Raw genomic sequence first — 26,074 nt, 5'->3', positions numbered from 1 at the left:
TACGTTTGGCCCTTTCCGCACGGAGGCGGAAGGCCTTGGGTCGGCGTTTCTGACGCCGACCCGACGAAGCTGGGACCGTCCGCATGGACGGTCCCAAAAAGAACCGGGAAGACGGCACCGCTGGGCGCCGTCGCCCGGTCGACTCACCTGCTCTCCGGCCCTCCGGCGTGTCGGCGGGGCCTGGGGACATGCCTCCCCTGCCCTGCATGCCTGCTTCCGTGTCGCAGAGCAGGAAGGCGTGTCCCCAGGCCCCGGCGACGCGCCTGAGGGCGGGAGAGCAGGTGCGTGAAGGCAGGGAGTGTGGGGGGGAAGCGCCTGGAAGCCGCTGCCGTTCGCACAGCAGCGGCTTCCAGCCTGCATTTTCAGAAAAGTGTGCTTCCCAGCGCACTCTGAAAACGCCGGCTCGGCGCCGGGCGGGCGGCACAAGGGCGGCGCGGGTGCAAAGCAGCTGCGCCCCCTGTGCAAATGGCAGCCTGGGGATGGTGTTTCTGCCGTCCCCAGGCCGCCATATTCCGCCCGTGCGGAAACGGCCTTAGAGAGAACAGTTGAGGGGAAGGAGAAAACATCCACAGGATAATGAAAACAGAAAAATTAATGAGATTTAAAGAAGATGAGTTAGAAAATAGAGGAGAGGACCAAAATATGTTGAAAACCTGCACAACGTGTTGTAATGGTCTGGTGCTCCAGTCAGCAATAAGACTCAAGGTAGGTTCAAGAGCTTTATTCAGAACTGTGTCAGCCCATCGGCCAGATAGCCGAAATTGGGGTTTTGGCTTTCTGGCCCAAGGATACACCCAAACGTTACAGTTTGACTCAACCCATAATCCCCCCGCCCTCACATTCCCATAATATCAGCATGTGAAAGGACAGTGAGAAAGAGACATTGGTTTAGGACAAGCAGATTACTCCCTTGAAAGACAGATAAGGAGAAAACAGTCAAGCACTATTGAACTAGTTATATACGAACAAAGGAAAGAGGCCTCATGGCCTTGGGCAGTGAAAATGACTGGACCATCTGCAGCTGAGCTGTGTACATGCAATTTGCCAGGCCAAGGATGGCGCAGGCCGGACACGTGTATTGAAAGAGCGAAAAAGGGGATTACAGAGAAACATCACAAGAGACTTTGAAGGTGTGGTTGGTGATAAAGGCCAAGACTGAGAGTTACCATGAAAGCTGAAGAACAGAAAAGGATTGATAATGTGTCAACTGAATCAAAAGCTGAAAAAGGTCAAGAACTTGGACTGAAGAAGATCTTTGTGCATTTGAGATGGGTTTGTTTTGGTAGAACAGGGCAAAAATGTGAATGAGGAAGGTGAAAAGAAGAGTAAGTCAAATCAGTATGAAGAGAAGTAGTTTAGAAATGATGGGCAGGAGAAAAGCAGGTTGACCATAAGGAAGACAGAGAAGATCAAGACTGAGGACAGGGAATGTGAAAGATAACCAACGCAGACGGATCCATCTTGACAGAAAATGAGACCCACACTGTCTACAAGTGACAGAAGACCAGAAGGTACCATGGAAAGAAGATAGTGAGAAAGGATTTGGTGGAAAGGCCAATTTGAGTGGAATATTTTGCTCAGAGAAATAGTGAAGCAGGGCACTGAACGAAAATGATGGTGAGGGGTGAGGGAGAAGAGATCACAGTGGTTGAGCAAACTTGTCATTTTGTCTATGGAAACATAGAAAAAGGGAAAAAGAAAGAAGTACATGGGCTGAGGAGAAAGGATGCAAAGGTGAACTCCTGTCAGAAGAAGACTGCTGATGGAAGGCTATCTTCCATTTTTTTGAAGGCTTGTGGCTCTGTATCACAGTACAGCAAATTTCAGTACTCAAGGGACGCAGCACATTATATTTTCCTCAGATTGCCTGTGACAGGGCATCTTACTAGCACGCCTTTCCAGCATTTTTGTCTCCTTCCTGTCTGCATGTATATGGGCTGGGTGTGATCAGAGAGGCAAGCTTTCGGGTCTGAGCCTAAGGGCAAGAGTCAATGGGTTTATGATCCATGGGTTGTATCCTCAGCCTTCAAAGAGCTAAACTCCATATCAGTGGTGGCGAACCTTTGGCACTCCAGATGTGTGGCCAATGGCAGGGGCTGATGGGAATTGTAGTCCATAACATCTGGAGTGCCAAAGGTTCGCAACCACAGCTCTATATCCAGGGGTGGTCCAAAGATGGAATATAGGTTGTTGTTTGCTTGATGGGTTTATTTATATTATGTAGCGAGCCCATTTTTGGATATTGCTTTGGGTTTCTTCAGAGAGAGAAGCAGGATAGAGATAGTTAAATCAATACATAAATAATCCCTTGACAGTGGATGTGGGAATTAACCACGCATTTCACCCTGAATTGTAGAATTCGGTCCTGACGGCGCAAACCAAATTCCATTTTGATAGCTTGATGCTCAAAGGAGGTGCTGGGTTACAAACCAAGAATGACTCGCATGTATTTTTGCATAAAATTAAAATATAATTTTTTGAGATTTTGTAAGAAATGTACCTTACAAGCAAGGACTGAAAATGCCTCACCACTGTGGAGTTACTCGTGTTCCAGTTATATAACACCAGGGAAATCAACTGCGCAAAAAGTAAGACTCAGCGTTTCTGAAGTCTCATCTTGTTAATAAATGCACAAAGAAGATGTTGGATGGGGGAATAAGATTCCTTAATCTTTTTTTATAGGCATTAGTATAACTGTCAGTTTAAACATGCTAGCCAAAGCAAGAATGCAGCATGTAAAAAGAAACTGAACTTTTGCGCTTTGTCTTATGAAAGCTGTTGAGGCAGAGAAGGGTAGCAACTCAAGATTGTGCTCAAGAGAAAGCTCAATTATAACCCCATAATTACCTCCTTCTACATTGTTGTTGTGTGGTAAATAATATCACAGAGGATTCTTTTAAATTACGTGCATTGGCTGAAGTACAGTTTTTCATTTTTTTCCCCCAAGCTTGTTACTCTTGAAATTTTCTCTCAGGGCTCGGTGACCTTTTTGCCCTGGTTGGCACCGTAAAGCTGGCCTTTCTGTTTTTAATCCTGCTGTCAGAGTTAAGTTTTAACTCTTCCTGTCCTTTTTCCTGCTTTGTAGCCTGTCTACTTCAATTCTAGATCATAAAACCATGCGGCGGGGGCACACACGACTTTATTTCGGAGGAGACATAAACAGATCCAAAGAAAGTAATGAGCTTGCAACGCTGACAGAGTTTCCCTCCTCCAGGATTTAGACAAATGTATCCATGATCCTTGCTAAGTCTGGGCCTGAGAGTAGGGTTGCCAGTTCTGGCAACACCTAGGTTCATTCCACACGGGCCTGTGCTGTGGCGGCACACCGGCATATATGATACTGGTGGAGCCCCGGGACCATTCGCAGGCTCCCATGCGGGGGGGTGGGTGTCCCACAGCCATCATGGCCCGCAGAAGGACCTTCACATGGAGGTGCCTCCACTGTGTTTGCCAACCTACTTTCTCTTCCCTGCGCAGCTTTTCAGGGATGAAAAGGGCTGGAGAACAGGAGGCATGTCCCCTCGTCCCTGCAGAGCTGTGCAGGGAAGAGAAGGTAAGTTGGCAATCAAAATGGAGGCGTCAAAAAGTGGCGCCTCTGACCTGGCACCGTTTCCTCGGAACCAGGTTCAAAACACTGTTTTTGAACAGACTTCCTCAAACAAATAAATCATGCTCACCCCTTTCTGTCGGAATAGTACCAGAACAGGGGCACATAGCCAAATATCTTGAACTATTAACTGAACCCCAACAGAGATGGATTATTACAAGGGCCAGATGCAATACTTTTCCATCGGCCATTACAAAGGGTCGCTACCTATCTATCCCTCTCCAGGATCGGGTCTGTCCACACTGTAAAAACCAAGTGGAGACTCTTGCTCACATTATACTTGACTGTTCGAGATATGTGGTTATTAGGAATTTCTCTCCTGGGCGGGTCTTAGACAAATCTGAAACAGACTCTGACAACTCTGTTGTGGAGCTTTTGTTAAATAACACAAATAACTTGGAAAAAGTAGCAAAATTTCTTTACAAGTGACAAAATTTTCTAAGTAATGTCCAATGCTAGATACAGTTTATCTGTCTGTGTTTTGAATGCACTTTTGATTTGTACTTCAGAAATGTCTGTAATGCTCTGGAGCCTATTTTAATATGCCTAATAAGGGTTGTTGTATTGAACAGACTTACTCATTAAGCAAGTTTCAAAAACAGCATTTCCTCGCCGGTGGGGAGGGGGGGGGAAAGCACGGTGCTGCCTCGTTGCAGAGGCAGCAGCCTTGTGAACTGCACCCCTGGGGTGGTGTTTTTACTGTTCCAGGGGTGCTGTCTTTGGCCCGTGCGGAGTGGGCCCTAGAGATTTTGGGAAACACCTGGAGATTTTGGGGGTGGACCCCGGGGAAGGTGGGGTTTGGAAAGGGGAGGGACCTCATCAGGATATAATCCCACACAGTCCACCCTCCAAGGCAGCCATTTTCTCTCGGACGACTGCATCTTGGTCATCTGGAGTTGAATTATAATAATGGGAGTTCTCCAGGTGTTATCTGAAAGTTGGTAGCCCTACCTGGAGAGATCTAGGATTCAATAAAAAACAAGGAGGAAGGAAGGTATATATGCAACAAGGGGGAAAAAATAATTGGTGGGAAAACAAAACATTTGTTGCCAGATGGAGCCTGTGGATGGAGTCTGTAGATTCCAAAAATTAAAGCTGGCCTTCCAACAACAGAGATTAATTAATGGTTGCTCTGAAGGGTGGACTTCATGGCATTAAACCCTACCTAGATCGCTGAAGGCTTTCATGGCCGGAATCACTGGGTGGGAGAAAGAACCATTTGCATTGGTTAACAAGTGCGAAGGGTGCAATTAGCAAGAGTGATTTACACGTGTTGAGTGGAATTCACTAATACAAATGGTTCTTTCTCCCACCCTGGACATTCCACAGGTATATATACGCCACTTGCTTTACTATCATCAGATCCTCTGAAGATGCCAGCCACAGATGCAGGCAAAACGTCAGGAAAAAATGCTGCTGGAACATGGCCATACAGCCCAGAAATCCCACAACACCCTACCTTGTTCCTTCCCCTCCCCTAGCCCCATCCTCCTGGGGTCTACTTTTTGTCTCTAGAAATTTGCCCATCCAGAGGTGACAATCCTGTGTCTTGTCAACGCCTAAATAATGTGAATATTGTCATTCCAATGTTTCACACACATCTGACTTCTATTCCCGCTCCGGTTTAACATGATTGTAACAACAGCAAAAATATTTTGCCTGGACATTCATTGTCTTTTCCTGGCGCTTCTTCCAAACAGCAGCTTCTAAATAATTCCTGCCCTGGTTTGTCTCACGACAAGCTCCGTAAGGCCCAATTACACTGGCTAGGAATCCGAAAGGACACCATCAAAGCCTAACCGAAGGGGAAAGTGAGCAGCGATACCACTAATGAGTTTCCCAGGCTTATTTGTATGCAGATATCTAAAAACACACTCCAAGCATTCGAGTTATGACATACAGCTATTTGGCCAGGGCAACGAGGAATCAGTAATTGAAAAGAGTGCTACCTGGTTTTATTTGGGCCAAAGCCGATGCAACCCACAGCTGTTGCCTCGTTCCTCCGATGTTTTCTTTTTAAACAACGAAGAGCAGTTTGAGAGGGAGAGAGGTGGATTCAACCCCTTCCTCTCTGGCCCCTTCCACACATGCAGAATAATCCACTTTCAATCCACTTTAAAAGAAGAAGAAGAAGAAGAAGAAGAAGAAGAAGAAGAAGAAGAAGAAGAAGAAGAAGAAGAAGAAGAAGAAGAAGAAGAAGAAGAAGAAGAAGGAGGAGGAGGAGGACGAGGACGAGGACGAGGACGAGGACGAGGACGAGGAGAGTTTGGATTTATATCCCCCCTTTCTCTCCTATAGGAGACTCTAAGGGGCTTACAATCTCCTTGCCCTTCCCCCCTCACAACAAACACCCTGTGAGGTGGGTGGGGCTGAGAGAGCTCAGAAGAACTGTGACTAGCCCAAAGTTACCCAGCTGGTGTGTGTGGGAGTGCATAGGCTAACTCCCCAGATAAGCCTTCACAACTCACACAACAAAGTGGGGAATCAAACCCGGTTCCTCCAGATTAGAATGCACCTGCTCTTAACCACTACACCGCTGCTGCTGTGCGGAATAGCAAAATCAACTTTCAAACAATTGTGAAAGTGGATTGAATGTGCATTATTCTGCATGTACGGAAGGGGCCTCTGTTTGCTCCGCATCACACCTTCTCATCCGCCTTTCCACTTAGGTGTGGGAGGATTATGATTATCAGACAAAGGGTTAAACAGCCTGCCTGGCCCATCTCCCACAAGTCTTCAACTCCCCCCTACAGCCTCCAGAGTTGCTTTATCACTGAGTTTGGCCCTCAAGTGTATACCTCATTAAAACACACAGACCCCTTCCTGGTACTTTTAAAATAATTTTGAATTCTAAAAGTTAGTATGCTTTCTCCCTCTTTTATTCCTAGTTTGTTGGTGCACTTTGCTTTTTCTGAATTAAAAAGCGATGGACATAAAGCTCATAATCCTTGACAGCGGCAATTGGCTGTTTTCAGTTGGTTTACTTTAAGTATAAGTTTGCAAGCATGTACGAGGGCTGTGTAAGAGCCACGTGGCATAGTGGTTAAGTGCTTGCACTGCCACTCACACAGTCAGGAGTTCCAGCCCCCTGTGGGTCAGATATCCTGGCAGCTGGCTCATGGTCAACTCAGCCATCCATCCATTTCTTGGTTGGTAAATGAGTACCTAGCTCATCGCTAGGGGGTAAAGAATAGTCGGGGAAAGCAATGGCAAACTACCCTACAAAAACGGCTTGCCTATAAAAACACCGCTTGCAGTGGTACCCCAGGGTCGGACCCGACTGAAGGGGAAACTTTACTTTACAAGGCTGTACTTGAGGGACGCAGTTACACAATTGTTACATTTCATGTGGAAGCAGCTGGTTATGACGTGTTATTATGTCTGAACTATTGCCTATTACGCGGCTTTCAAATTTTATTGGGGGTCAGTGTGCTGATAACTGTCCGTGTGTCAAACTTGGCTGATCTGCGATTGCAACAAACGAAGAGAAAGCTAAAAGTTGGACACCTGAATGGAAATGCAGGAAACCTGTCCCTGTCTACTGCTGGCTCTGCCCATTGATCTGCCACCAGACCTGATTTCGGCTGCCTTTGTCCTAGAATGCACATTGCGTTCCACAAAAAACATTCTGAATGGCAGCATCTGACAAAATATCTGCAAAAAAACGGGTGGTATTCCTGGGACAAATCAAATGTGGACGGGGAGGGGTCAAAGGAGGCCTACGATGGGGAGAGGCATGCAGATGTGCCCATTTCAGCAGCTGTATTGCGGTTCAGATCCAATGCTAAGATGCTTCTCGGCTTTCTCTAAAAGCCACTTGCATTGTCAAGAATGTCAGGAATAAACAGAGTGAACTTCTGCTCGGGGGCTCGGGCACGACAAATGCGTATTTATTTTTGAGCCAGAATGTGCTGTGCTGAAAAAGAGTTAGCGGCGACACGCTGTCCACGCAAACAACTTGTAGTCTGTTCAGGCAGCCCGAGGCCCTAGTCAGAGGCAGAATTCAGCACAGGCTTTTGGCAGTTCTGTGTGTGTGTGTGTGTGTGTGTGTGTTACTTTGTGCACAACAGCTGGGCAGATGAGGGGAGGAATTATCCATTCAGTTAATCTGAAGGGTTATCTTCTGCGCTAAAAGGGAACACATGGCAGCCATGCCACTGGAACGACGGAGAGGGGGAGGGAGGAGGAAAGGAGAGAGCGCAGGAAATAACGTGGCAATCTCGCTGCAAACTGAGAGACGAACAGTACCAGGGGCATCGGTTGAAGATGCCAGCATTATGCGCTCGGCAAAACCTGCCAGCACGACACAGATGCACTCCACAAGCTCAACTGAGCACTCCGTGGCTGCGCATCTGTTACGGGGTTTTCGCTGGAGAAACAGTTTAGCCAGAAGCTATGCAACAAAACTGTATCCATATCTTTATCGGTATCTATATGAGCGTGAAGGGCACGGAGGTGCTGCGGCATGGGTGGCAGGGAGCGCTCATTATCACAACAACCAGAACAAACAGGCTAAATTGCTGCTCTGCAGAGTGACACAGTGCAGGGAGTGTGTGCTCAAAGATTAGTAATGCTCTTCTTTAAAGGAGAATATCGGTCCAGAAGAAGAGTAACAAGAAGAGGAGCAGCAGTGGCGTAGGAGGTTAAGAGCTCGTGTATCTAATCTGGAGGAACCGGGTTTGATTCCCAGCTCTGCCGCCTGAGCTGTGGAGGCTTATCTGGGGAATTCAGATTAGCCTGTGCCCTCCCACACACGCCAGCTGGGTGACCTTGGGCTAGTCACAGCTTCTCGGAGCTTTCTCAGCCCCACCTACCTCACAGGGTGTTTGTTGTGAGGGGGGAAGGGCAAGGAGATTGTAAGCCCCTTTGAGTCTCCTGCAGGAGAGAAAGGGGGGATATAAATCCAAACTCTTCTTCTTCTTCTTCACGCGCAGATGCGAAACACACACAACTTGAGAGAACCGATATAACTATAGATTGCTATATATTCAAATCAAGTAGATTGCTTGCTATACACGCTCCAAGGGGGAAAAAATGACACTGAATAAAGACACAGAATCGAACAATAACAGAGAGGACCTGCTCACACTACATTCAAGAGGTGTAAATGGGATCCGTACCTCCGTCATTGTCCATGCTATCTCCGCACATCATTTCCATGACAACGTTGCATCCCATTCCACTCCAGCCCACTTGGCAGACACAATGCCAGCCATTCTGGTCAAGGGTACATCTTCCGTTTCCATAACACAGACCCGGGCAGCCATCTACACAAAGAGAGACGCGCAGGCATGAAATAGCAAATAAACTTTGGTGCGGGAGATTTCTTTTAAAACTCTTGGTGAAAAGTTAAAGTGGTTCACGGGCCCAGAACACCTGGAGTTGGATCCTCTACCTTTTTTCTACTTGTGCTTCTCTTTGCCCATTGCAAAGGCTGCCCCCTGCTGCCCAAAAATGTTCCTGCAGTGCAAGTCACTTCTGCTCACACAAGACTTCTGGCACTAGTCAGACAGTGCCCAGTGCCTTTGAAGGAGCTGAAAAGCGCCTAGTGCCAGAAGGAAACGCTCTGCAGTGGATGAGGCAGAGCACAACTGGAAGCAAGACCAGGGGCAGAGTGAGGGGGAATGGCACCCAGGGCACGTGCACGTCCAGCGCCCCTGCCACGCCCCTGCCACACCCATGCACCGGTGTGCACCCGGGGCATCCCGCCCCCACCCTGTTGGCGCTACGTTACTGAGCAAGACACAGGATCCAAACCCTTAATTTTAAGGGGGTTGCTACTTCTTTATGATAAGCTCAGTGTGGCTGACCTGGATATTACTAATGGGATGGAAAGTGCTGCCCAGATGCAGCTGACTTATGGCAACTCCTTGTGTTTTTCAAGGCAAGCATTGCCTCCAAAGGCTATGCACATGCAACGGGAATTGTATTGACTCTATAGACCATACTGTACTTTATTGTCCACTTTACACAGTACCCAGAGTCAAATACTTGTCACCCCTGCTACTCAAAAAAGAGTATGCATCTGACTTGCAAAAGATTACCTTTCTGTTGGACAGCCCCAGTAGCGATGCAAACGATGCAGTCACCAAATTTTTTGATTTGTATATAAAACAGCGCTTTAGGAGCAAATCCTGAACATCAGCCTTCTCTACCTGTACATTTATTTTAGTTTCCCTCTACTTGGTTAAGTGGATCTGTGTATATAATGTTGTTATGCCAATAAAGGTTCTTTGTGAAGGCAAGCAATGTTCAGAGGTGATTTGCCATCACCTGCCTCTGTGTAGTGACCCGAGACTTCCTTGGTGGTCTCCCATCGAAATACTAAGCTTGGCTAACCCCTCTTAGCTTCTGAAGACTGATGAGATCATGCTCACCTGGGCCATCCAGTTCAGGGCAGATACTACTAGTACACAAAGCTACAGGATCACAGTTGTGGGGGAATTGCTCTGGACTTTCTTGCACAGCAGCTGCTAACCTGACTGCGTGACGTGCCGCCCAGTTCTGTTGATATTTAACATGAAGTAAGGCCTACTGGCAGAGGTGGGATCCAGCAGGTTCTCACCAGTTCCCGAGAGTGGGTTACTAATTATTTGTGTGTGCCGAGAGGGGGTTACTAATTGGGTCCGCTTTTCCGTCTCCACGCCCTTGCCTCCCCGAGAGGCATCCTTCCTTTGAACATGAAGGTTCCATATGGCAATTGTGACTAATAATGTAACTCCCTGAACTGGGTTAATCCCTTTCAGGTACTGCAGTTCATTGATTCTCAGCCTTTCATACCTTTTATCTCACCAGTCTCTATCAAAGAACCTGTGTGTTTCACCATTGCTGTGTTCAGATTTGTGAGTTGGGGCATTTTCTATAATGTGATGATGATTTAGAAATGACCTGGGGCAAAAAAATGGGGGGGGGTCGTGGTGGGGTGGCTGCCCATGGGGGGGAGGGCATCCAACTCAGGTTTTGCCCAGGGCTCGGGTTTGCCTAGGTATGCCTCTGCTCCCTTTACTGAGATGGGGCTGGCGAGGGAACCTGTTACTAAAAATTTTGGATCCCACCACTGTCTACTGGGCTACATAGGGCTTGCTCCCAACTCGCTGTGCCTAGACTGGCAGCTTCCATGCCAGAAATTGGTTGGATTCTTCTTCCTCCCACGATATTCTCCGAACAGCTTGCATTCCAGCCAGCAGATGTGCTCTAACTAAGCTTGGCTGCAGCTTTCTGAAGCACCTTAATTATGTTATATTGATTGGTGAGCTCAAATATTGGCAATAAGCTCTGAGCCAGCAGCTGCGTCTGGAAAAATATCAGCATTCGTACTGCACTCCGAACAGGCCTTCTATTAGCAAGGCAATGGGAACTAGTTGTCATTGTAGAAGCTGTCTAAACAAGGGCCATCCCGAGCAAGAGTCAGCAGGAAGCCACAAGGCCGGGACAGGAAGTGAATGAGGAGAACAAGGACAGCGCTTGGAATAATTGAAGTCTGGGCTAAAAATGATGCATATTGTGTTGCAACATGCACACTGATGTGCGAACATTACAATATCTTTGCCGAAGGCTTTCACGGCTGGGATCACTGGGGCGTTGTGTGGTTTCCAAGCTATATGGCCTTGTTCTAGTAGCATTTTCTCCTGATGTTTCATCTGCATCTGTGGCTGGCATCTTCAGAGGATCTGATGGTAGAAAAGCAAGTGGAGTATACTCCACTTTTCCCACCAGCAAGGTGGGGCACAGGGGCGTGTGGGGGGCGATTCTCCATTTCCCCATGTGACCAGCTGACATGCACCTGGGGACATGTGACCAGTGGTGGGATCCAAAAATTTTAGTAACAGGTTCCCTCGCCAGCCCACCCTCAGCAAAGGGGGCAGAGCCGTACCTAGGCTAACCTGAGCCCTGGGCAAAACCTGAGTTGGATGCCCTCCCCCCCATGGGCAGCCACCCCACCACGACCCCCCCCCCAATTTTTTTGCCCCAGGTCATTTCTAAATCATCATCACATTATAGAAAATGCCCCAACTCACAAATCTGAACACAGCAATGGTGAAACACACAGGTTCTTTGACAGAGACTGGTGAAATAAAAGGTACGAAAGACTGAGAATCAATGAATTGCGGTACCTGGAAGGGATTAACCCAGTTCAGGGAGTTAAATTATTAGTCGCAATTGCTATATGGAACCTTCACGTTCAAAGGCAGGATGCCTCTCGGGGAGGCGAGGGCGTGGAGACAGAAAAGCGGACCCAATTAGTAACCCCCTCTCGGCACACACACAAATAGTTAGTAAACCACTCTCGGGGACTGGTGAGAACCTGCTGGATCCCACCTCTGCATGTGACCCCACACATGAGGATGGATCCTTTGGGGGGAGGTTGAATCTGTGTGCCTGCCTCCCCATTATTGGGGGCCTTCCTAAGAGGTTTTGGGAGAGTGGCGGGCTGTGGCAGCATGCCCAGGCAGTGGGCTGTCCATGGGCCCATACCCCCAGGCAGCAAGCAGATATCCATCAGGCCCAGATGTCTCCCATGAACTTGCTGCTTTGATTCTCCAGCTGTCGGTTGGGTTCAGCAGGCGTGCTGGCCAGTGTTAGGACCTGCCCCTTATGCTCTGCCTATGCTGCCTTTGCCTGTAATCCATAGGTGTCAAACTTGCGGCCCTCCAGATGTTATGGACTACATAAGAACATAAGAACAAGCCAGCTGGATCAGACCAGAGTCCATCTAGTCCAGCTCTCTGCTACTCGCAGTGGCCCACCAGGTGCCTTTGGGAGCTCACCTGCAGGTTGTGAAAGCAATGGCCTTCTGCGGCTGTTGCTCCCGAGCACCTGGACTGTTAAGGCATTTGCAATCTCAGATCAAAGAGGATCAAGATTGGTAGCCATAGATCGGGATTGGTAGCCATAGATTGGGAGCCACTTCTCCTCCATAAATCTGTCCAAGCCCTTTTTAAAGCTATCCAGGTTAGTGGCCATCACCACTTCCTGTGGCAGCATATTCCAAACACCAATCACACGTTGCGTGAAGAAGTGTTTCCTTTTATTAGTCCTAATTCTTCCCCCCAGCATTTTCAATGAATGCCCCCTGGTTCTAGTATTGTGAGAAAGAGAGAGAAATGTCTCTCTGTCAACATTTTCTACCCCATGCATAATTTTATAGACTTCAATCATATCCCCCCCAGACGTCTCCTCTCCAAACTAAAGAGTCCCAAACGCTGCAGACTCTCCTCATAAGGAAGGTGCTCCAGTCCCTCAATCATCCTCATTGCCCTTCTCTGCACTTTTTCTGCATTATGCTGGCAGGGGATGATGGGAACTGTAGTCCATAACATCTGGAGGGCCGCAAGTTTGACACCTGTGCTGTAATCAATCAAAATTGGCCTGTGGCCAAATTTTATATCAGAGAAAACTTTGTCCTGCGCATCTTATTTGACCAGTAACTCCTATCCTTCCCATGGCCAGCAACCTTGTTTCTGCCAACAGAGCTGGACTTCAGCTTTGTAGATTTGGGTCACTGGGAGATGAAGGCAAAAAAAAAAAAGCGACAGCCCCACAACAAACCAACATAACAAAAAAAACCCCACACACCTGGCAACAGAACAAGCATATCGCTGCATGAAGGGTTTGCATCTTCTCATTTTACCCCTTTTGAGCTCACACATTAACCGCTTATCTGAAACGAGTAGCTTTCAAGAAATAGCACGGAGCCAATGGAATTTATGTACCAAAATGACAATACATAACTCTTTATTAATTTGCCATCTGTTGATTAAGAGAAAAGTGTCGCTGCTGTATTTTAAAAGGTGGTTATCTCTACTTATAGGGATGAAAGATAACACAAATCTCATCTCATTATTTCAATGGCCAGGTGAAGATATTTCTACTGGCAACGCGGCATGCATAAACACAGATGCTCGTAGTTATTTTTAATGGCCATAATTATTGGGTGTGTTTTATTGCCATTTGACACCAAATACCATTCTCATGAAATACTGAACTATTATTGCCCCAGTTGAGTTATACAGGTACGCAGCAGTAAGATGCTGCAGGCGTAGGTCTCTCCTCTCAAAATATATGACCAGTGGCTGAGATCGCTACAGATGCTAATTTTCTGCCCCTGAGCATTTCTCATCTGCTGTTATCAAGCCGATTACAATGCACGTAATACCTGAGTTCCCTCTCTGCAACACCCCTTCCACCCAGCGTCGGATTAACCTAGTAGCACAAGTGGCATATGCTACGTGCCTCGCATTTTCAAAGGCCCCGCACTGAATGTTTGTGAGCGGTCTGGTGAAATCAGCATCTTGATGTATTCTCACAATCTGGCAACACTGTTGTTTACACACTGGGGAAGCTCACGCTGACTCTAGAAAATGTAAATTTGACAGTGTTGTTTTCTTATTGTTGACATTTGAAATTGCTACCTGTATGTAACTAGTACCGGTAGTATTGTAACTTTGTAACTAGCTGATTCACTGAATGTAGAAGCTGTATGCTGCTTTACTTAGCTAAACACACAATAAGAGAATTCAATCTCTATTTCTAATAGATTTACCTGAACTCACTGAAGAAATTTCTGTTGGAAACATAGACTAGCGCGCAACGCGTTCTGCGAATGTGGCTGCTGTTGCCGTAGTTTCTTCATCACTTGCTGGAGCTACTGCTGTCTACTACCACAATTCGTCTTAATATTTTTTATTCATTGAATATTGGTGATACTGACTCTTTCAACTGACTGGAACGCAATATGACTATTGCAGGTTTCGTGCCTCATGGACAATGTTTATGACATGCTCTCATTATATGTTTGTTTATTATCTTCATATCCAGTTAAATAATCACAATATATCTTTATGAACGGTTTATGAAGTATCTATTGAAATTATACTCAAACTAACTGCTTATACCTCATTGCCTTGTATCCCTATTTATACAGTCCTTGTTTTTTAGGCTTGACTGACCTCAAATTTTTCAGTATTGGTTTGACTGTATATACTTGCTGATCTGTAACTGGTAGTATTACAGATGTGTCAGACGTTTGTCATATTATCTACTTGGAAATGAATTTTTTTTTAAAAAAACGAATTCCTTTATTATACAAGTAAATAATTTATGTTTTAATATTTATGCACATTTTTTTAAAAAAATCAAGGCCCCTTTAAGAAATAGGCTACAGATCCCACACTGGCTTAATCCGACCCTACTCCAACCTTTTGACTGGGATATAAAGACTGAGAAATCATTATTCGATAGGAAGCTCACACCCTGAAAATCCTGTTTGTTTCTTTGGTACAAGTAGACTCATGCCTGATACAGGGGCTAAAATATGTCAGCAAGATTGGAGGAAGAAGAGTCACTAGCTTGCAGTGTGGACTCTTGGCCTTGGCCACAGAACATCTGGGAACTAAAACTAGAAGACCTCCAATGACATACCTGGGGGGCAGGGGAGTCATTTAACCCAGGTACCATCTTCCTGGATCACATGGGGGCACATCTGTTCTGCGTCCACCCCCAGCCAAACTTCCTTCCAACCCTCCACCCCCACTGTCCCAGGCGCTATTTTGGGGTGGTACACCACTGAAGAGCTCAATAGTTTTTTTCAAGAGCAGCATCGGGGGGTGGGGGAGGAAAAGGTGGCAGACAGATAAAAATGGTTTTCAGTCAGCACTATTCTTTCTGACCTCAGCTCCCTCCCAGGTGGACAACCAGCAAATTCACTGCTGCAAATGGCTTAACTTTTATTATCGGTGCTGTGGAATTCAGCTTTTTGCTTCAGATGCAATCCAAACATTTCCCTGTATAATGTGCTGGATACTATGACTCCTTCCACCAAGTCATTCATCAGAGGAAGCCTTTCTCCATCAGAAGAAGTCATCCTGCATTGAAGGAAGACTTTCCCTCTGAAGGAAGATTTAGCAAAAGGGGGTCGCAGGATTCAACTTAAGTGGAAGGAATATGTAATTCCACCCACTTCATTTATATTTTCCGAGTCCAACTTCAAATTGGGATGTATTTGGTGACTTCACCAGGCAACCCATTTATCCAAATCCAAACTTGGCTGAAGAATTTCCAGAAGAATTTCTATTTCCAGGAGTGTTACTGCCAAAGAATTCCTCAGAACTGCGCACAGTCTGATCTTACCAATGGTGCAGTGGTCTCCTTCCCATCCAGGGCTGCATTCGCACTTGCCGTCTTTGCACTGCCCGTGTTCAGTGCAATGAGAATTACACGTGCGCTCCTCACATGTGGGGCCCACCCAGCCTTCTTCACATTGGCACATCCCTCTTGCGCAAACACCGTGGCTGCCGCACTCCAGAGTGCAAAGCTCTGCAAGAGATGAAAAACAGAAAACACACACACTAAACAGGTTTCATTTTAACAGGAACAAATTAAAACCACAACGACTAGCTGCATTTTGGGGGTGTTGTGTGGTTCCTGGGCTGTATGGTCATGCTCTAGCATGTACATAAACTGCCCTGAGCCCAGCTTCAGTTCGGGAAGGGTAGTCTATAAATCAAACAAGAACAACACACCAAATCTAACAACAACAACAACACAGCAGACATAAATTCCTAAGGAACGCTGCTAATGGACTGTCGAAGGCTTTTACAGTCGGACTCAACTGGTTGTTGTGGGCTTTCCGGGCTGTGTGGCCGTGGTCTGGTTGATCTCGTTCCTAACATTTTGCCTGCATCTGCAACTGGCATCTTCAGCCCAGGAAGCCCACAGCAACCAGCTGCTAAGGGAGTCTTCATCTTTTTCATCTTCAAAATATAGTTGCTAGGGTGGCCAGCCTCCAAGTGGTGGTAGATCTCCTGCGATTACAGTTGATCTCCAGGTGACAGAGATCCATTCATCTGGAGAAAATTGCTGCTTTGGAAGGTAGACCCTCCCGAAACCCCGCCCTCGTTAGGCTCCACCCCCAAACCTCCAGGTATTTCCCAACATGGAGTAGGTAACCCTAACAGTTGCTCATTTATAAGAAAGCAACAGGATATGGTGGTCAATAATGATGGAGATGTTTAAGAATGAATCTTAAAATAACAGGAAAGTCTATCATTCCAACTCATTTTCACACTGTATCAATATATAACACTGACAAGCAGTCCACAGTAATCAAGACACAAACTAAAATAAAGTTAAATTCATGTTCTGTTATTAACCCCAGAAGCAGTAACCCCAAATAATCAAGGTGGATCTTGGATGCTACTGATTCAAATGCAGCTTATTTTTTTGACAATTATTTTAGAAATAAAGGACAAAAAAAAGGACTTATTTTCTCTTTTCAGCCCTCTCCAGGATCGGGTTTGTCCACACTGTAAAAATCAAGTGGACACTCTTGCCCACATTATACTCGACTGTCTGAGATATCCTCTCCTTGGCTGACCCTAGACAAATCTGTAAGAGACTTTGACAATTTTGCTGTGGGGTTTCTGTTAAATCCATTCTCTTTGAGAAAATGGCTGTTTTGAGGGGTGGACTTTATGCCATTGGAAAAAGTAGCAAAATTTTTCTTATAAGTGATGGAACTCTATCAGCAACGTCTAATGCTAGATACAGTTCCTCTTTGTTTTGATCTTACTCTTGCTTTGTACATTACAAACGTCTGGTAAAGTACTAGAGCCTATTTTACATGCCTAATAAAGGTTGTTGCTGCTGTCATTTCTTTTCAGAACTTTCTGTAAAGGCTAAACCTGAGCCCAAAAGGGCCAAGACCTGCTGCTTTCTCATGTCCCCTCCCATTCGAAGTGGAAGAATGCATTACAAACCCAAGACTGCTGCTAAAAATAGTCACCTCATGTCGAACCTTCACAAAATCCGATTCAATTCCCCTGATCCCCTGATATTACCACAATGTGCAATTTCCTTCCTCCCCTTGATGTCACTGGCTACCACTGCCAGAGACAGTGGCCGCTTCCGCACGGCCACGCTGGGGGTCGGGCCGACGTACATGACGCTGACCCAACTTCACCTGATCGACTTACCGTCCCTGCGACTGTCTGGCGTGTCACCGAGGCCTGGGGACACACCCCCTGCCCTGTGCTCTGGAGTCGCAGAGGGCATGTCCCCAGGCCTCGGCGACGCGCCGGACGGTCTCAGGGACGGTAAGTCGATTGGGCAAGGGGGGGAGGGATGGCGCCTTCCAGCTGGAAGCTGCCATTTTCCAAAATGGGAAAATGGAGGTTTCGTGCCGCTGGGGAGGAGCAAGGGCAGCGCGGCTGTGAAGCAGCTGCGCCCCCCATGTGAACAGCTCCCTCGGGACGGCGTTTTGCCGTCCCCAGGGTGCTGTAAAAGGCCCGTGCAGAAAGGGCCAGAGAAATAGATGGTGTGAGTGTTAGTTACAGGTAGGATTGTCAGCCTCCAGAAGATTTCCAGCAATTACAGTTGATTTCCTGACAACCCAAATCTGTTCCCCTGGAGAAAATGGCTGCTTTGAGGGGTAGACTTTATGCCATTATATTACATTGAGGTCCGTCCCCTCCCCTCCCCTCCCCTCCCCAAAACCCACCCTCTCCAAGCTCCGCCCTCAAAGTCTCCAGATATTTCTCAACCCAGAGTTGGCAACCCTAATTACAGGAGAACTTACCAATGTTTGAGTCAGGAAGGCAAATTGTGAGCAACAGAAGAAAATGCTCAGAACATTAAACATTTTCTGAGATATTTAATCCGTTCAGAATATTCTCCAAAGCCCCTAACCCTTCATAGTCCTAGCCCCACTCACATACTTTGCTATGGCAACAACTCCAACCAGCTATGAAGGGTGAAGGATCTCTCTTTCCTTGCTTCTCTTTTCTCCCCAGTGCACTGAACAATATTTCATCAGTGTCTAAAACAGCAGGAACGTGAAATGCAGTCTTCAGGATGTCTGACATGACATTACATGTGCCCCTCGGGGAAGAGGCGGCCTATAAGTTTGAAATATAAATAAATAAAATAAATAAATAAATACATGTTCTTCCTTATTTCTATCTAGTCAGTTAGCTGGTATTACCATGTCAACAGCCATAGCAAGGTAACTGGTAATGGTGGTAGAAAGGAGGACAAAGAAGAATTCCTTTCTGTCCTGGATATCCAACATACAACTCAAGCTCGCACTGAAGATGAGTATAGCTGGTATTACCATTTCAACAGCCATAGCAAGGTAACTGGTAATGGTGGTAGAAAGGAGGACAAAGAAGAATTCCTTTCTGTCTTGGATATCCAACATACAACTCAAGCTCGCACTGAAGATGAGCATTATGAACAGCAAAGTTCACATTCTGAACCAGGGAATACAGATTTTGGTGGAATCACTAATCAGGACATGGGCAAGGTGAAATTGAAAGAGGAATTCCATGGAGGCCTGTCATTTCTGTTCTGTGTTCTGCCTGCACTTCGTTGAAAAACACTCTCTAGCAACTCTGCAGGATAAGGACTGAAAATCTAGGACTGAAAGGAACAGTTTCCTGAGAGATGCACTTTGGCTTGAGGAAGTATTTCTTCATGACATACCGCTGTTGAAATGAATACAGGCCAAGGACCAAACCTACCGACATGAATGGCCACTCCATCATTCCGTATTTCGGAATGGGTGTGATCTGTTTTTATCTTGAGTTGCTGATAAATCGAAAGGTTTTTTTTAAAAGGACCAAAGAGAATCTAACATGCAAGATCAAATTCTCCTCTCTCAGCATAAACCTTGCATTTAAATTCTTGCATAATTTAGATAGTGGTCCTTCTTCCATCCTGGAGATATTGAGCCTGTCAGTCAAAACACGAATCTTATACGCTCATTGCAACAAAAGATCTCCCCACTTTATGCAAACATTGAGGATGTTTGGAATAACTCATATTTTAGTGATACGTTTAAAAATCTGCTGGGTTAGAAATATATTCAATTTTGGCCCCAATTCGATTTTAGCATTGACAAGGTTACTACTTTCCCTTTGTATTTTCCCCCAAAATGTAAAATTTGCTGAACTTTACAAACGAAAGCCCTCCTGGGTCAAATCAAAGATCTATCAATTCTAGCACCATGGTTCCCAACATATTCAACCTGATGGCCTAAGGCAGTGGTGGAAAACCTATGGCACGGGTGCCAGAGGTGGCACTCAGAGCCCTCTCTGTGGGCACGCAAGCACAGAGTTCGTCATGGGGTGTGTGGAAAATTGCCCCCCCCCCCACACACATCTAGGCTGACCTGGTGTGGGGGGCAATTTTCCACATGACATGTAGGTAACCCTGTTAAGTGCTGTTAAACCCCACTGATTTTCACGGGATGAATAAAGCACAATGCTTTACCTGGGAGTAAGCTCAGTTGCTGGCAATGGGGCTTGCTTCTAAACCCTCTGGAGTTGTAATTCACCCATTCGAAGCGTTGCACGGTTGCTTCAAAGCAAAGCCACTGACTACCAACAAGCTTACTCCTGAGTAATGTGTGCCTTGGAGCCAACGGCTTTTTCTAAACTCAGCATTCAGGTTAAATTGCCGTGTTGGCACTTTGCGATAAATAAGTGGGTTTTGGGTTGCAGTTTGGGCACTCAGTCTCGAAAAGGTTCGCCATCACTGGCCTAAGGAAATCCACAAGCAGAGCATGAAAGTCACCCAGGGGCATTTTGGGGAAGAAGTCTCCACAGCTTCCCCCCCCCCCCCAAGATGCCTTCAGAACCTTTTATTTCTGCCCAAACCTGGTTTTGGGGAACACGCTAAAATAGGGATTCTTTTTTGGCAAGTCAGCTTAAAATCGTCGCCCGCTTGCCGTGCAAAGCTCAAGAGATGACTCATTTCTCCTGCCCAACCACTTTTAGATTTCTCCCACCAGTCATTTTCTGCTGCTTAAAACCTTTGTTTTAAGGTTTTTTTAACCTTTGTTTTAAGGTTCCCAGCACCACCAGGGGCTTACAAACCCCAAAAACAAATGGTTGGAAGAAATGAAAAAAAAAATGACAACCCATCTTTATAGCTTTATATCTTCCCTGTTACATTGGGGACAAAAGTAAAACACGCACGATGGATTTCATCACATTCTCTAGCATCCCTCCAACGCTTTCCTGCTCTGGACAAGCTCTATGGCCCCTTCTCTCTGCAGCTACTTCCACCTGCAGGTATTGTACCTGGCTGCATCGTGAGACATGAGATGGGGAAAGCTGTGAAGGTCTTTCATCAGCCAGCCTGGGATCAACCGACCGTTTGCTTGTTTTCCCCAAGAACTGTCTGCTGCAGCAGCCATTTAATTTGGTCATTATAGAACATTATACCTAATTCTGAACCTTGTCCAAAGTGCGGATTAAAAACTCTGCACAGTGAGGCCATGTTCGGAAGGGGAAAATATTTCTACAAACGGAGAAAATATGTCTACAAACGTTAACTATTCTAGATTACCTTAACAGATCTCTACAACCTTTTTTGGGTTACCTAGGCAACTACAGACACTAGGCAGTGCCTGATGGGAATCGTAGTCCGTAGTCTTATAGGCCGGGGATAGGCGACCTATAAGTTTAATAAAATAATAATAATAATAACATCTGGAGTGCTAAAGGTTCTCCATCACGGCACTAGGTAAGCCAAAATGACTGCAATAGAGTGAGTTGGGGTGGAAGAAGAAACAAGCAGTCAGCAAAGACAAAGAGGATGATGGGAGGGTAGGAAACAACACCAGAGTAGAGGGAGGGAAGCAGGAAAGAACAGTGAAGCAAAGGGACACATGGGGGCCAGAGGGGAAAGTTGAATGAACAAGAAGGAATGAAGGTCTAGAAGCAGAGCAAGTCCAAATATTTTTGGAGCCCTAGACAAACTGTAAATCTGGCACCTGATCCATTCAATAAAGGGGGGGGGAGTCTATAATGAACATTTTACTTACTAGGAATTCAAAACAAAATCCTCCAAGGTCCTTTCACAGTAGCTACAGAAGATGGGCATTCTCGCAACAATGGGACCACCTTCTTACCAGAGAAATCAGGAAAATGGCGCCTGCATCAGGGAATTCACACATGAATAATAGTTGGAGACACTGTATTCTACTCTTGATGATACCATCAGGAGGAGAGGAGGAAGAAGGTAAAGGAGGATGGTGGGTGAGAGGCAGCTCCCCTCTGGCCACCAGAAAGACACACGGGAAACAGGAGGTTCCTCTCACCTTTTTGGTGTTCCTCAAAATCTGCCAGTGTAGGTTAGCCTAGTGGTTGGGCCAGTACTGACTAGAAGGAAAGTGACAGATTAGCGGGGAGGCAAGAAAACAGAAAAAGCGGGAAATGCTGCAGATGCTATAAAAGAAAGGTTAAGGCCAAGACATCTTAGGGAGGAGGACCAGCTGGGGGGTGGGTGAAATTTCACACACACCCCTCACAAATTCATGCAGGACTCTTGCTTGCATGATCTGAGCATTAGTGCCTAAATTTGCTTCCCTTTTTCTGTCCCTTTTCATTTCATTTCGTATAGTGGGAGTTATTTGAAGTTACAAATTGTCTTGAATGCTGTGGCAGAAAGGCCTCATATAAATGTATGAAGTACATAAATACAAACAAAAAGCTGACCAAGTTTTATTTGTAACACTGAAAATGTTAATCCTGCCATGCATGCATATGTTTATTTTCTATAGGGGGAATCTGCGGCTGCGTTGGCAGATCTAAGCGCTGGACTATAAGCGAATGAGCCTTCTTTCGATTTTTTTTAAAATGTCAAGTCACCAGGCCCAATGGAGTTCAGCAATATGTATAAGAGAACTCAGTATTATTTTTCCTGTTTCAAAGAGAAATGCGGTAAGTAATTACAACCTGATTATATAATTTCTTGGACATGGTATCTTAATTATATTATAGATATTTAGCAAATGAATTAGAAGCTTGGATGATTAAAGGCCAGATGCTGCCAGGAGATCAGACTGGTTTCAGAGCTGCAAGACATATTAGTATTTTGAGCAATATTGTGTTCTGGACCATCTGATCTTTGGGTATGCACAAGGGATCCCTGCTACCTGGTACAACAAATCTGCATGCAGTGGTTGTAGATTTGAAGGCCGCTTTTTATTCATTAGATATCCATTGAATATGGCTAAAATTATTGCATAAAATAGTGAAAGGTGATTTCCACTTTCCATTAAAATGTTAATTTACTGACAAATACAAGGGCTGTGGGGGGTAATTTTAGGCTGTCAACTGTGCAAACTTATACCAACCGCAAGTGCGTCTTGGTTCAGGAATACTGTACATTGTCACTCCCTTAATTTGTATGCGGAAAACATCACAACTGTAGAAATCAACGTGCAAGAAAGATGTGTTATTAATCTCTCAGTTGCAGATCAGTCTTAGAATAATTTGTAATGGCTAGGATATTTTTTTATCATCACAATAGCTTCCAAAACCCCTAATTAAATCTCTAAGATGAAGGTCGTCATTTTTGGTGGGCATCCTCCTAGTTATAAGTGGTACCTTGGTAATTACCTCTGCTGAACAAATCAACATTTTAAAACATCATGGGATTCTTTTCTCTGGGAATCATTCATGGTCCACTTACCAGGTAGCCATTAAACTTTAAATTCCAAGGTCTGTTAAGGCTTCTACTGTGCTTTACGCTCAGCAGGGGTGGCAATTTAATCCCGTCTGCTGTTAAAAATTATTTTCAGCTAAAATAATGGCACAAGTACAATATGGGGATGGGTTATGGCAGTGATGGCGAACCTATGGCACGGGTGCCAGAGGTGGCACTCGGAGCCCTCTCTGTGGGCATGCGCAACAGAGTTCGTCATGTTGGGGGCGGAAAATCACACACACACCCCAGACACACCTAGGCTGGCCTAGGCCACTGAGCACGACATGCGTGCACCGCGGTGAGCAGGGAGGACTCGGCTGGCGGGCCTGGTGCCTGTGCTCCAGGTGGTTGCTGCCCGAGGGGGGGGGGCGCAGAGGAGGCAGAGATACTAGAGAGGCACAGAGCGGTGTGCAAGGGACTTGCTGGAGGCTAGAGCAGGCTGGCCCCTGCTCAAACGGGTGGGGCGGAGGAAGAGGGAGCCAACCGGCTTTTTCTAAACTAAAACCTCAGCATTCAGGCTAAATTTCCGGGTTGGCACTTTGCGATAAATAAGTGGGGTTTGGGTTGCAATTTGGGCACTCAATCTCAAAAAGGTTCGCCATCACTGGGTTATGGGTTCTCTTAAACTTCAGCCAAACGGAGGTTCTGCAAAATTGCTTTCTGAGAGCGTTTTCACGTCTTACATCTAATCCGATACTTCACCTTTAGGCTCAGGAACACCTAGAAGAGGGTAATATCTATTTTGGCAAAATTCAGAAAGTGGTAAGTCATTAGCAGCACAAAGTTCTGAAAATGAGACACTAGATTCTTTTAAAAAGGAAGACAAACAGTTGGCAGTAACTGCACTTATAAAGGAAGTGGAAAAGGGGGGGAGAGATTTGTGGCATCTTCAGTGCTGCTCCTGAAATAATTTGATTGGGGAAGTTTGACTGGTACTGAGGCTGGTACTGAGGTTCAAGTCTATGGGACCCCAAAATGGTAGGGCTCATCTCCCACTGCCCTCTGAAGCAAAGTCCCCCAAACCTGGATGGTGTCATCCAGAGACTCTCCTAAAGATGCCCTGAAAGTTTTGTGACTGTGCCTTCAGAAATGTGCACCCCACAGCCCTCCACCACAAATTGCCCATTGACAGCAATGCAGCTAAGTCACTGCAAAACAAAGAATCTTGGACAAATTTCTGGGGGTGCCTGCAGGGAGCGCATTTTTAGACTTATTGGCACCAAAATTTCAGGGTATTATCCAGTGCCTGTCCTTATGATACCCCCCCAAGTTTGGTGTAGTTTGGTTTTGGGGGGGCAAAGTTATGGACCTTCAAAAGGGTAGCCCCATTTCCTTAGCTCCCATTGGAAACAATTGGGGATAGGGGCACCCCTTTTGGGGGTTCATAACTTTGGCCCCCCTGAACCAAACTGCACCAAACATGGAGGGTATCATCAGGACAGTCACCAGATGATACCCTGAATTGTTGGTGCCAATAAGTCTAAAAATGTGCCCCCTGCAGGCCAAAACATGAAAAACACCAAGAAATAAAAACAAATCCAAAATTCTCGGACTTTCCCACAGATTCGGGGCAGTCCGAATCTGCAAGGTTTGGAATTCGGCCAGTCTGAGCCCACTGATCTGAATCTGGTCTGAATCCAAATTGGAAATAATCTGGCTGGTATCGACCAACTCTGTTAGCATATTGTGCTGTCGTTGTTTCAGATGTGTGGCTGTGCTTCAACAGGACATGACAAGGAAGAGAAGTGAAAATTATCCCAGCAACACAGAAACCAGTAAGAAGCATGCTCAAAACAATCCATGCTAGCAGAGAGCTGGCAAAAAAGGTTTTGTGGACTGGCAGATGGTGTCTGTTGAGCAGTGGCGTAGCGCACAAGGGACAGGGGGCGTCTTGCACCAGGCGCGTGCTGGGGCAGGGGCATGGTGGGGGCAGTCAGGGTTGTGGCGGGGCGCAAGGCACACATGTGCCCCGGGTGCAGTTCCCCCTTGCTAGGGCTCTGCTGTTGAGGGATGGAGAGAACAGTTTGTCGAAGAATTAGCTTGACAGGACTGTGATTGTTTTTAGACCATTCATTTTATTACTATTCATATTTACATTTTATGAAACTGCATTATATCACTATTATCTTAAACCGTTTTGAGCCCACTTCAATGGGAACGAGTGGGGTATAAAATCAAAATAATGAGGATGATTATGAATTGATTATTAATTTAATCACATTACAGTGGCACTGAGAGGAGGATTTTGAAATTAAAACCGGGAGCTGAGCATTTCTTGCAAAAATTTATTAGTGTGTATCGTAATATTAAAAAAAAACTGATCTGGAACAGGCCTCCTCCTTTGGCAAGTACTGCTCAAAACTGACATCTCACATTTCCATGTTAACAGTTTATAATTAACTCAGCAGGAACAGTTTTAAATTAAACGTCTTTCTTGTTCAGTTTGAAAAAGCAAACCTTCCTGCGTAGATCAGTTTGCCTCATTCCTCAATCACGATACAAGGTCTGAGTGGGTGGCAGAGCCAGGCTCAAATTCTATCTCTGCTGGGATATTCCACTGCAGTGGGGAAAGCAAGAAGTGGCAGGAATCCTTGGGGGGGTACCGAGCCTTGAAGACATCATTATATAGAGCTAGAGCAGCTTTAACAGACTGAATCAACAGAGTGATCGCTGAAAACGAACCCCAGTAGCAAAATGAATAAAAATAGCAAGCGGCTATTCTTTGGAGATGTTATGTACCGACATTCAGATCCCATGAAGCACCAAGAAGACAAACAAGCAAGTTCTGTGTCAAATCAAGCCTGAGCCCTCCCTAGAAGCTAAAACGGCCGAACTGAAGCTATTACACTTCGATCACATTATGAGAAGACAAGACTCAATGGGAAAACACACACATAATAATACTAAGAAAAGCTGAAGGCATCAAAAGGAGAGGAAAACCTACGGCTTTCAGTTTGCAAGACCCAAGCAAGG

At 45.9% G+C, this 26,074-nt stretch overlaps 1 protein-coding gene across 1 annotated transcript in view; it reads right to left on the bottom strand.

Moving 5' to 3' along the window:
- Positions 1-26,074, bottom strand: part of TENM1 (teneurin transmembrane protein 1) — a 652,843-nt gene that overhangs the window by 204,716 nt on the left and 422,053 nt on the right. Inside the window, exons 10-11 of the mRNA XM_048514741.1 lie at positions 15,737-15,922; positions 8,728-8,874 (exon numbers count right to left, since the gene is read on the bottom strand). Of these exons, the coding sequence (XP_048370698.1) occupies positions 8,728-8,874; positions 15,737-15,922 (333 nt within the window). The remainder of the gene's footprint in view (positions 1-8,727; positions 8,875-15,736; positions 15,923-26,074) is intronic.

Source organism: Sphaerodactylus townsendi, linkage group LG13 (assembly GCF_021028975.2).
Source record: "Sphaerodactylus townsendi isolate TG3544 linkage group LG13, MPM_Stown_v2.3, whole genome shotgun sequence".
NCBI lineage: Eukaryota > Metazoa > Chordata > Lepidosauria > Squamata > Sphaerodactylidae > Sphaerodactylus > Sphaerodactylus townsendi.
This window is presented reverse-complemented; position numbering and strand designations above follow the sequence as displayed.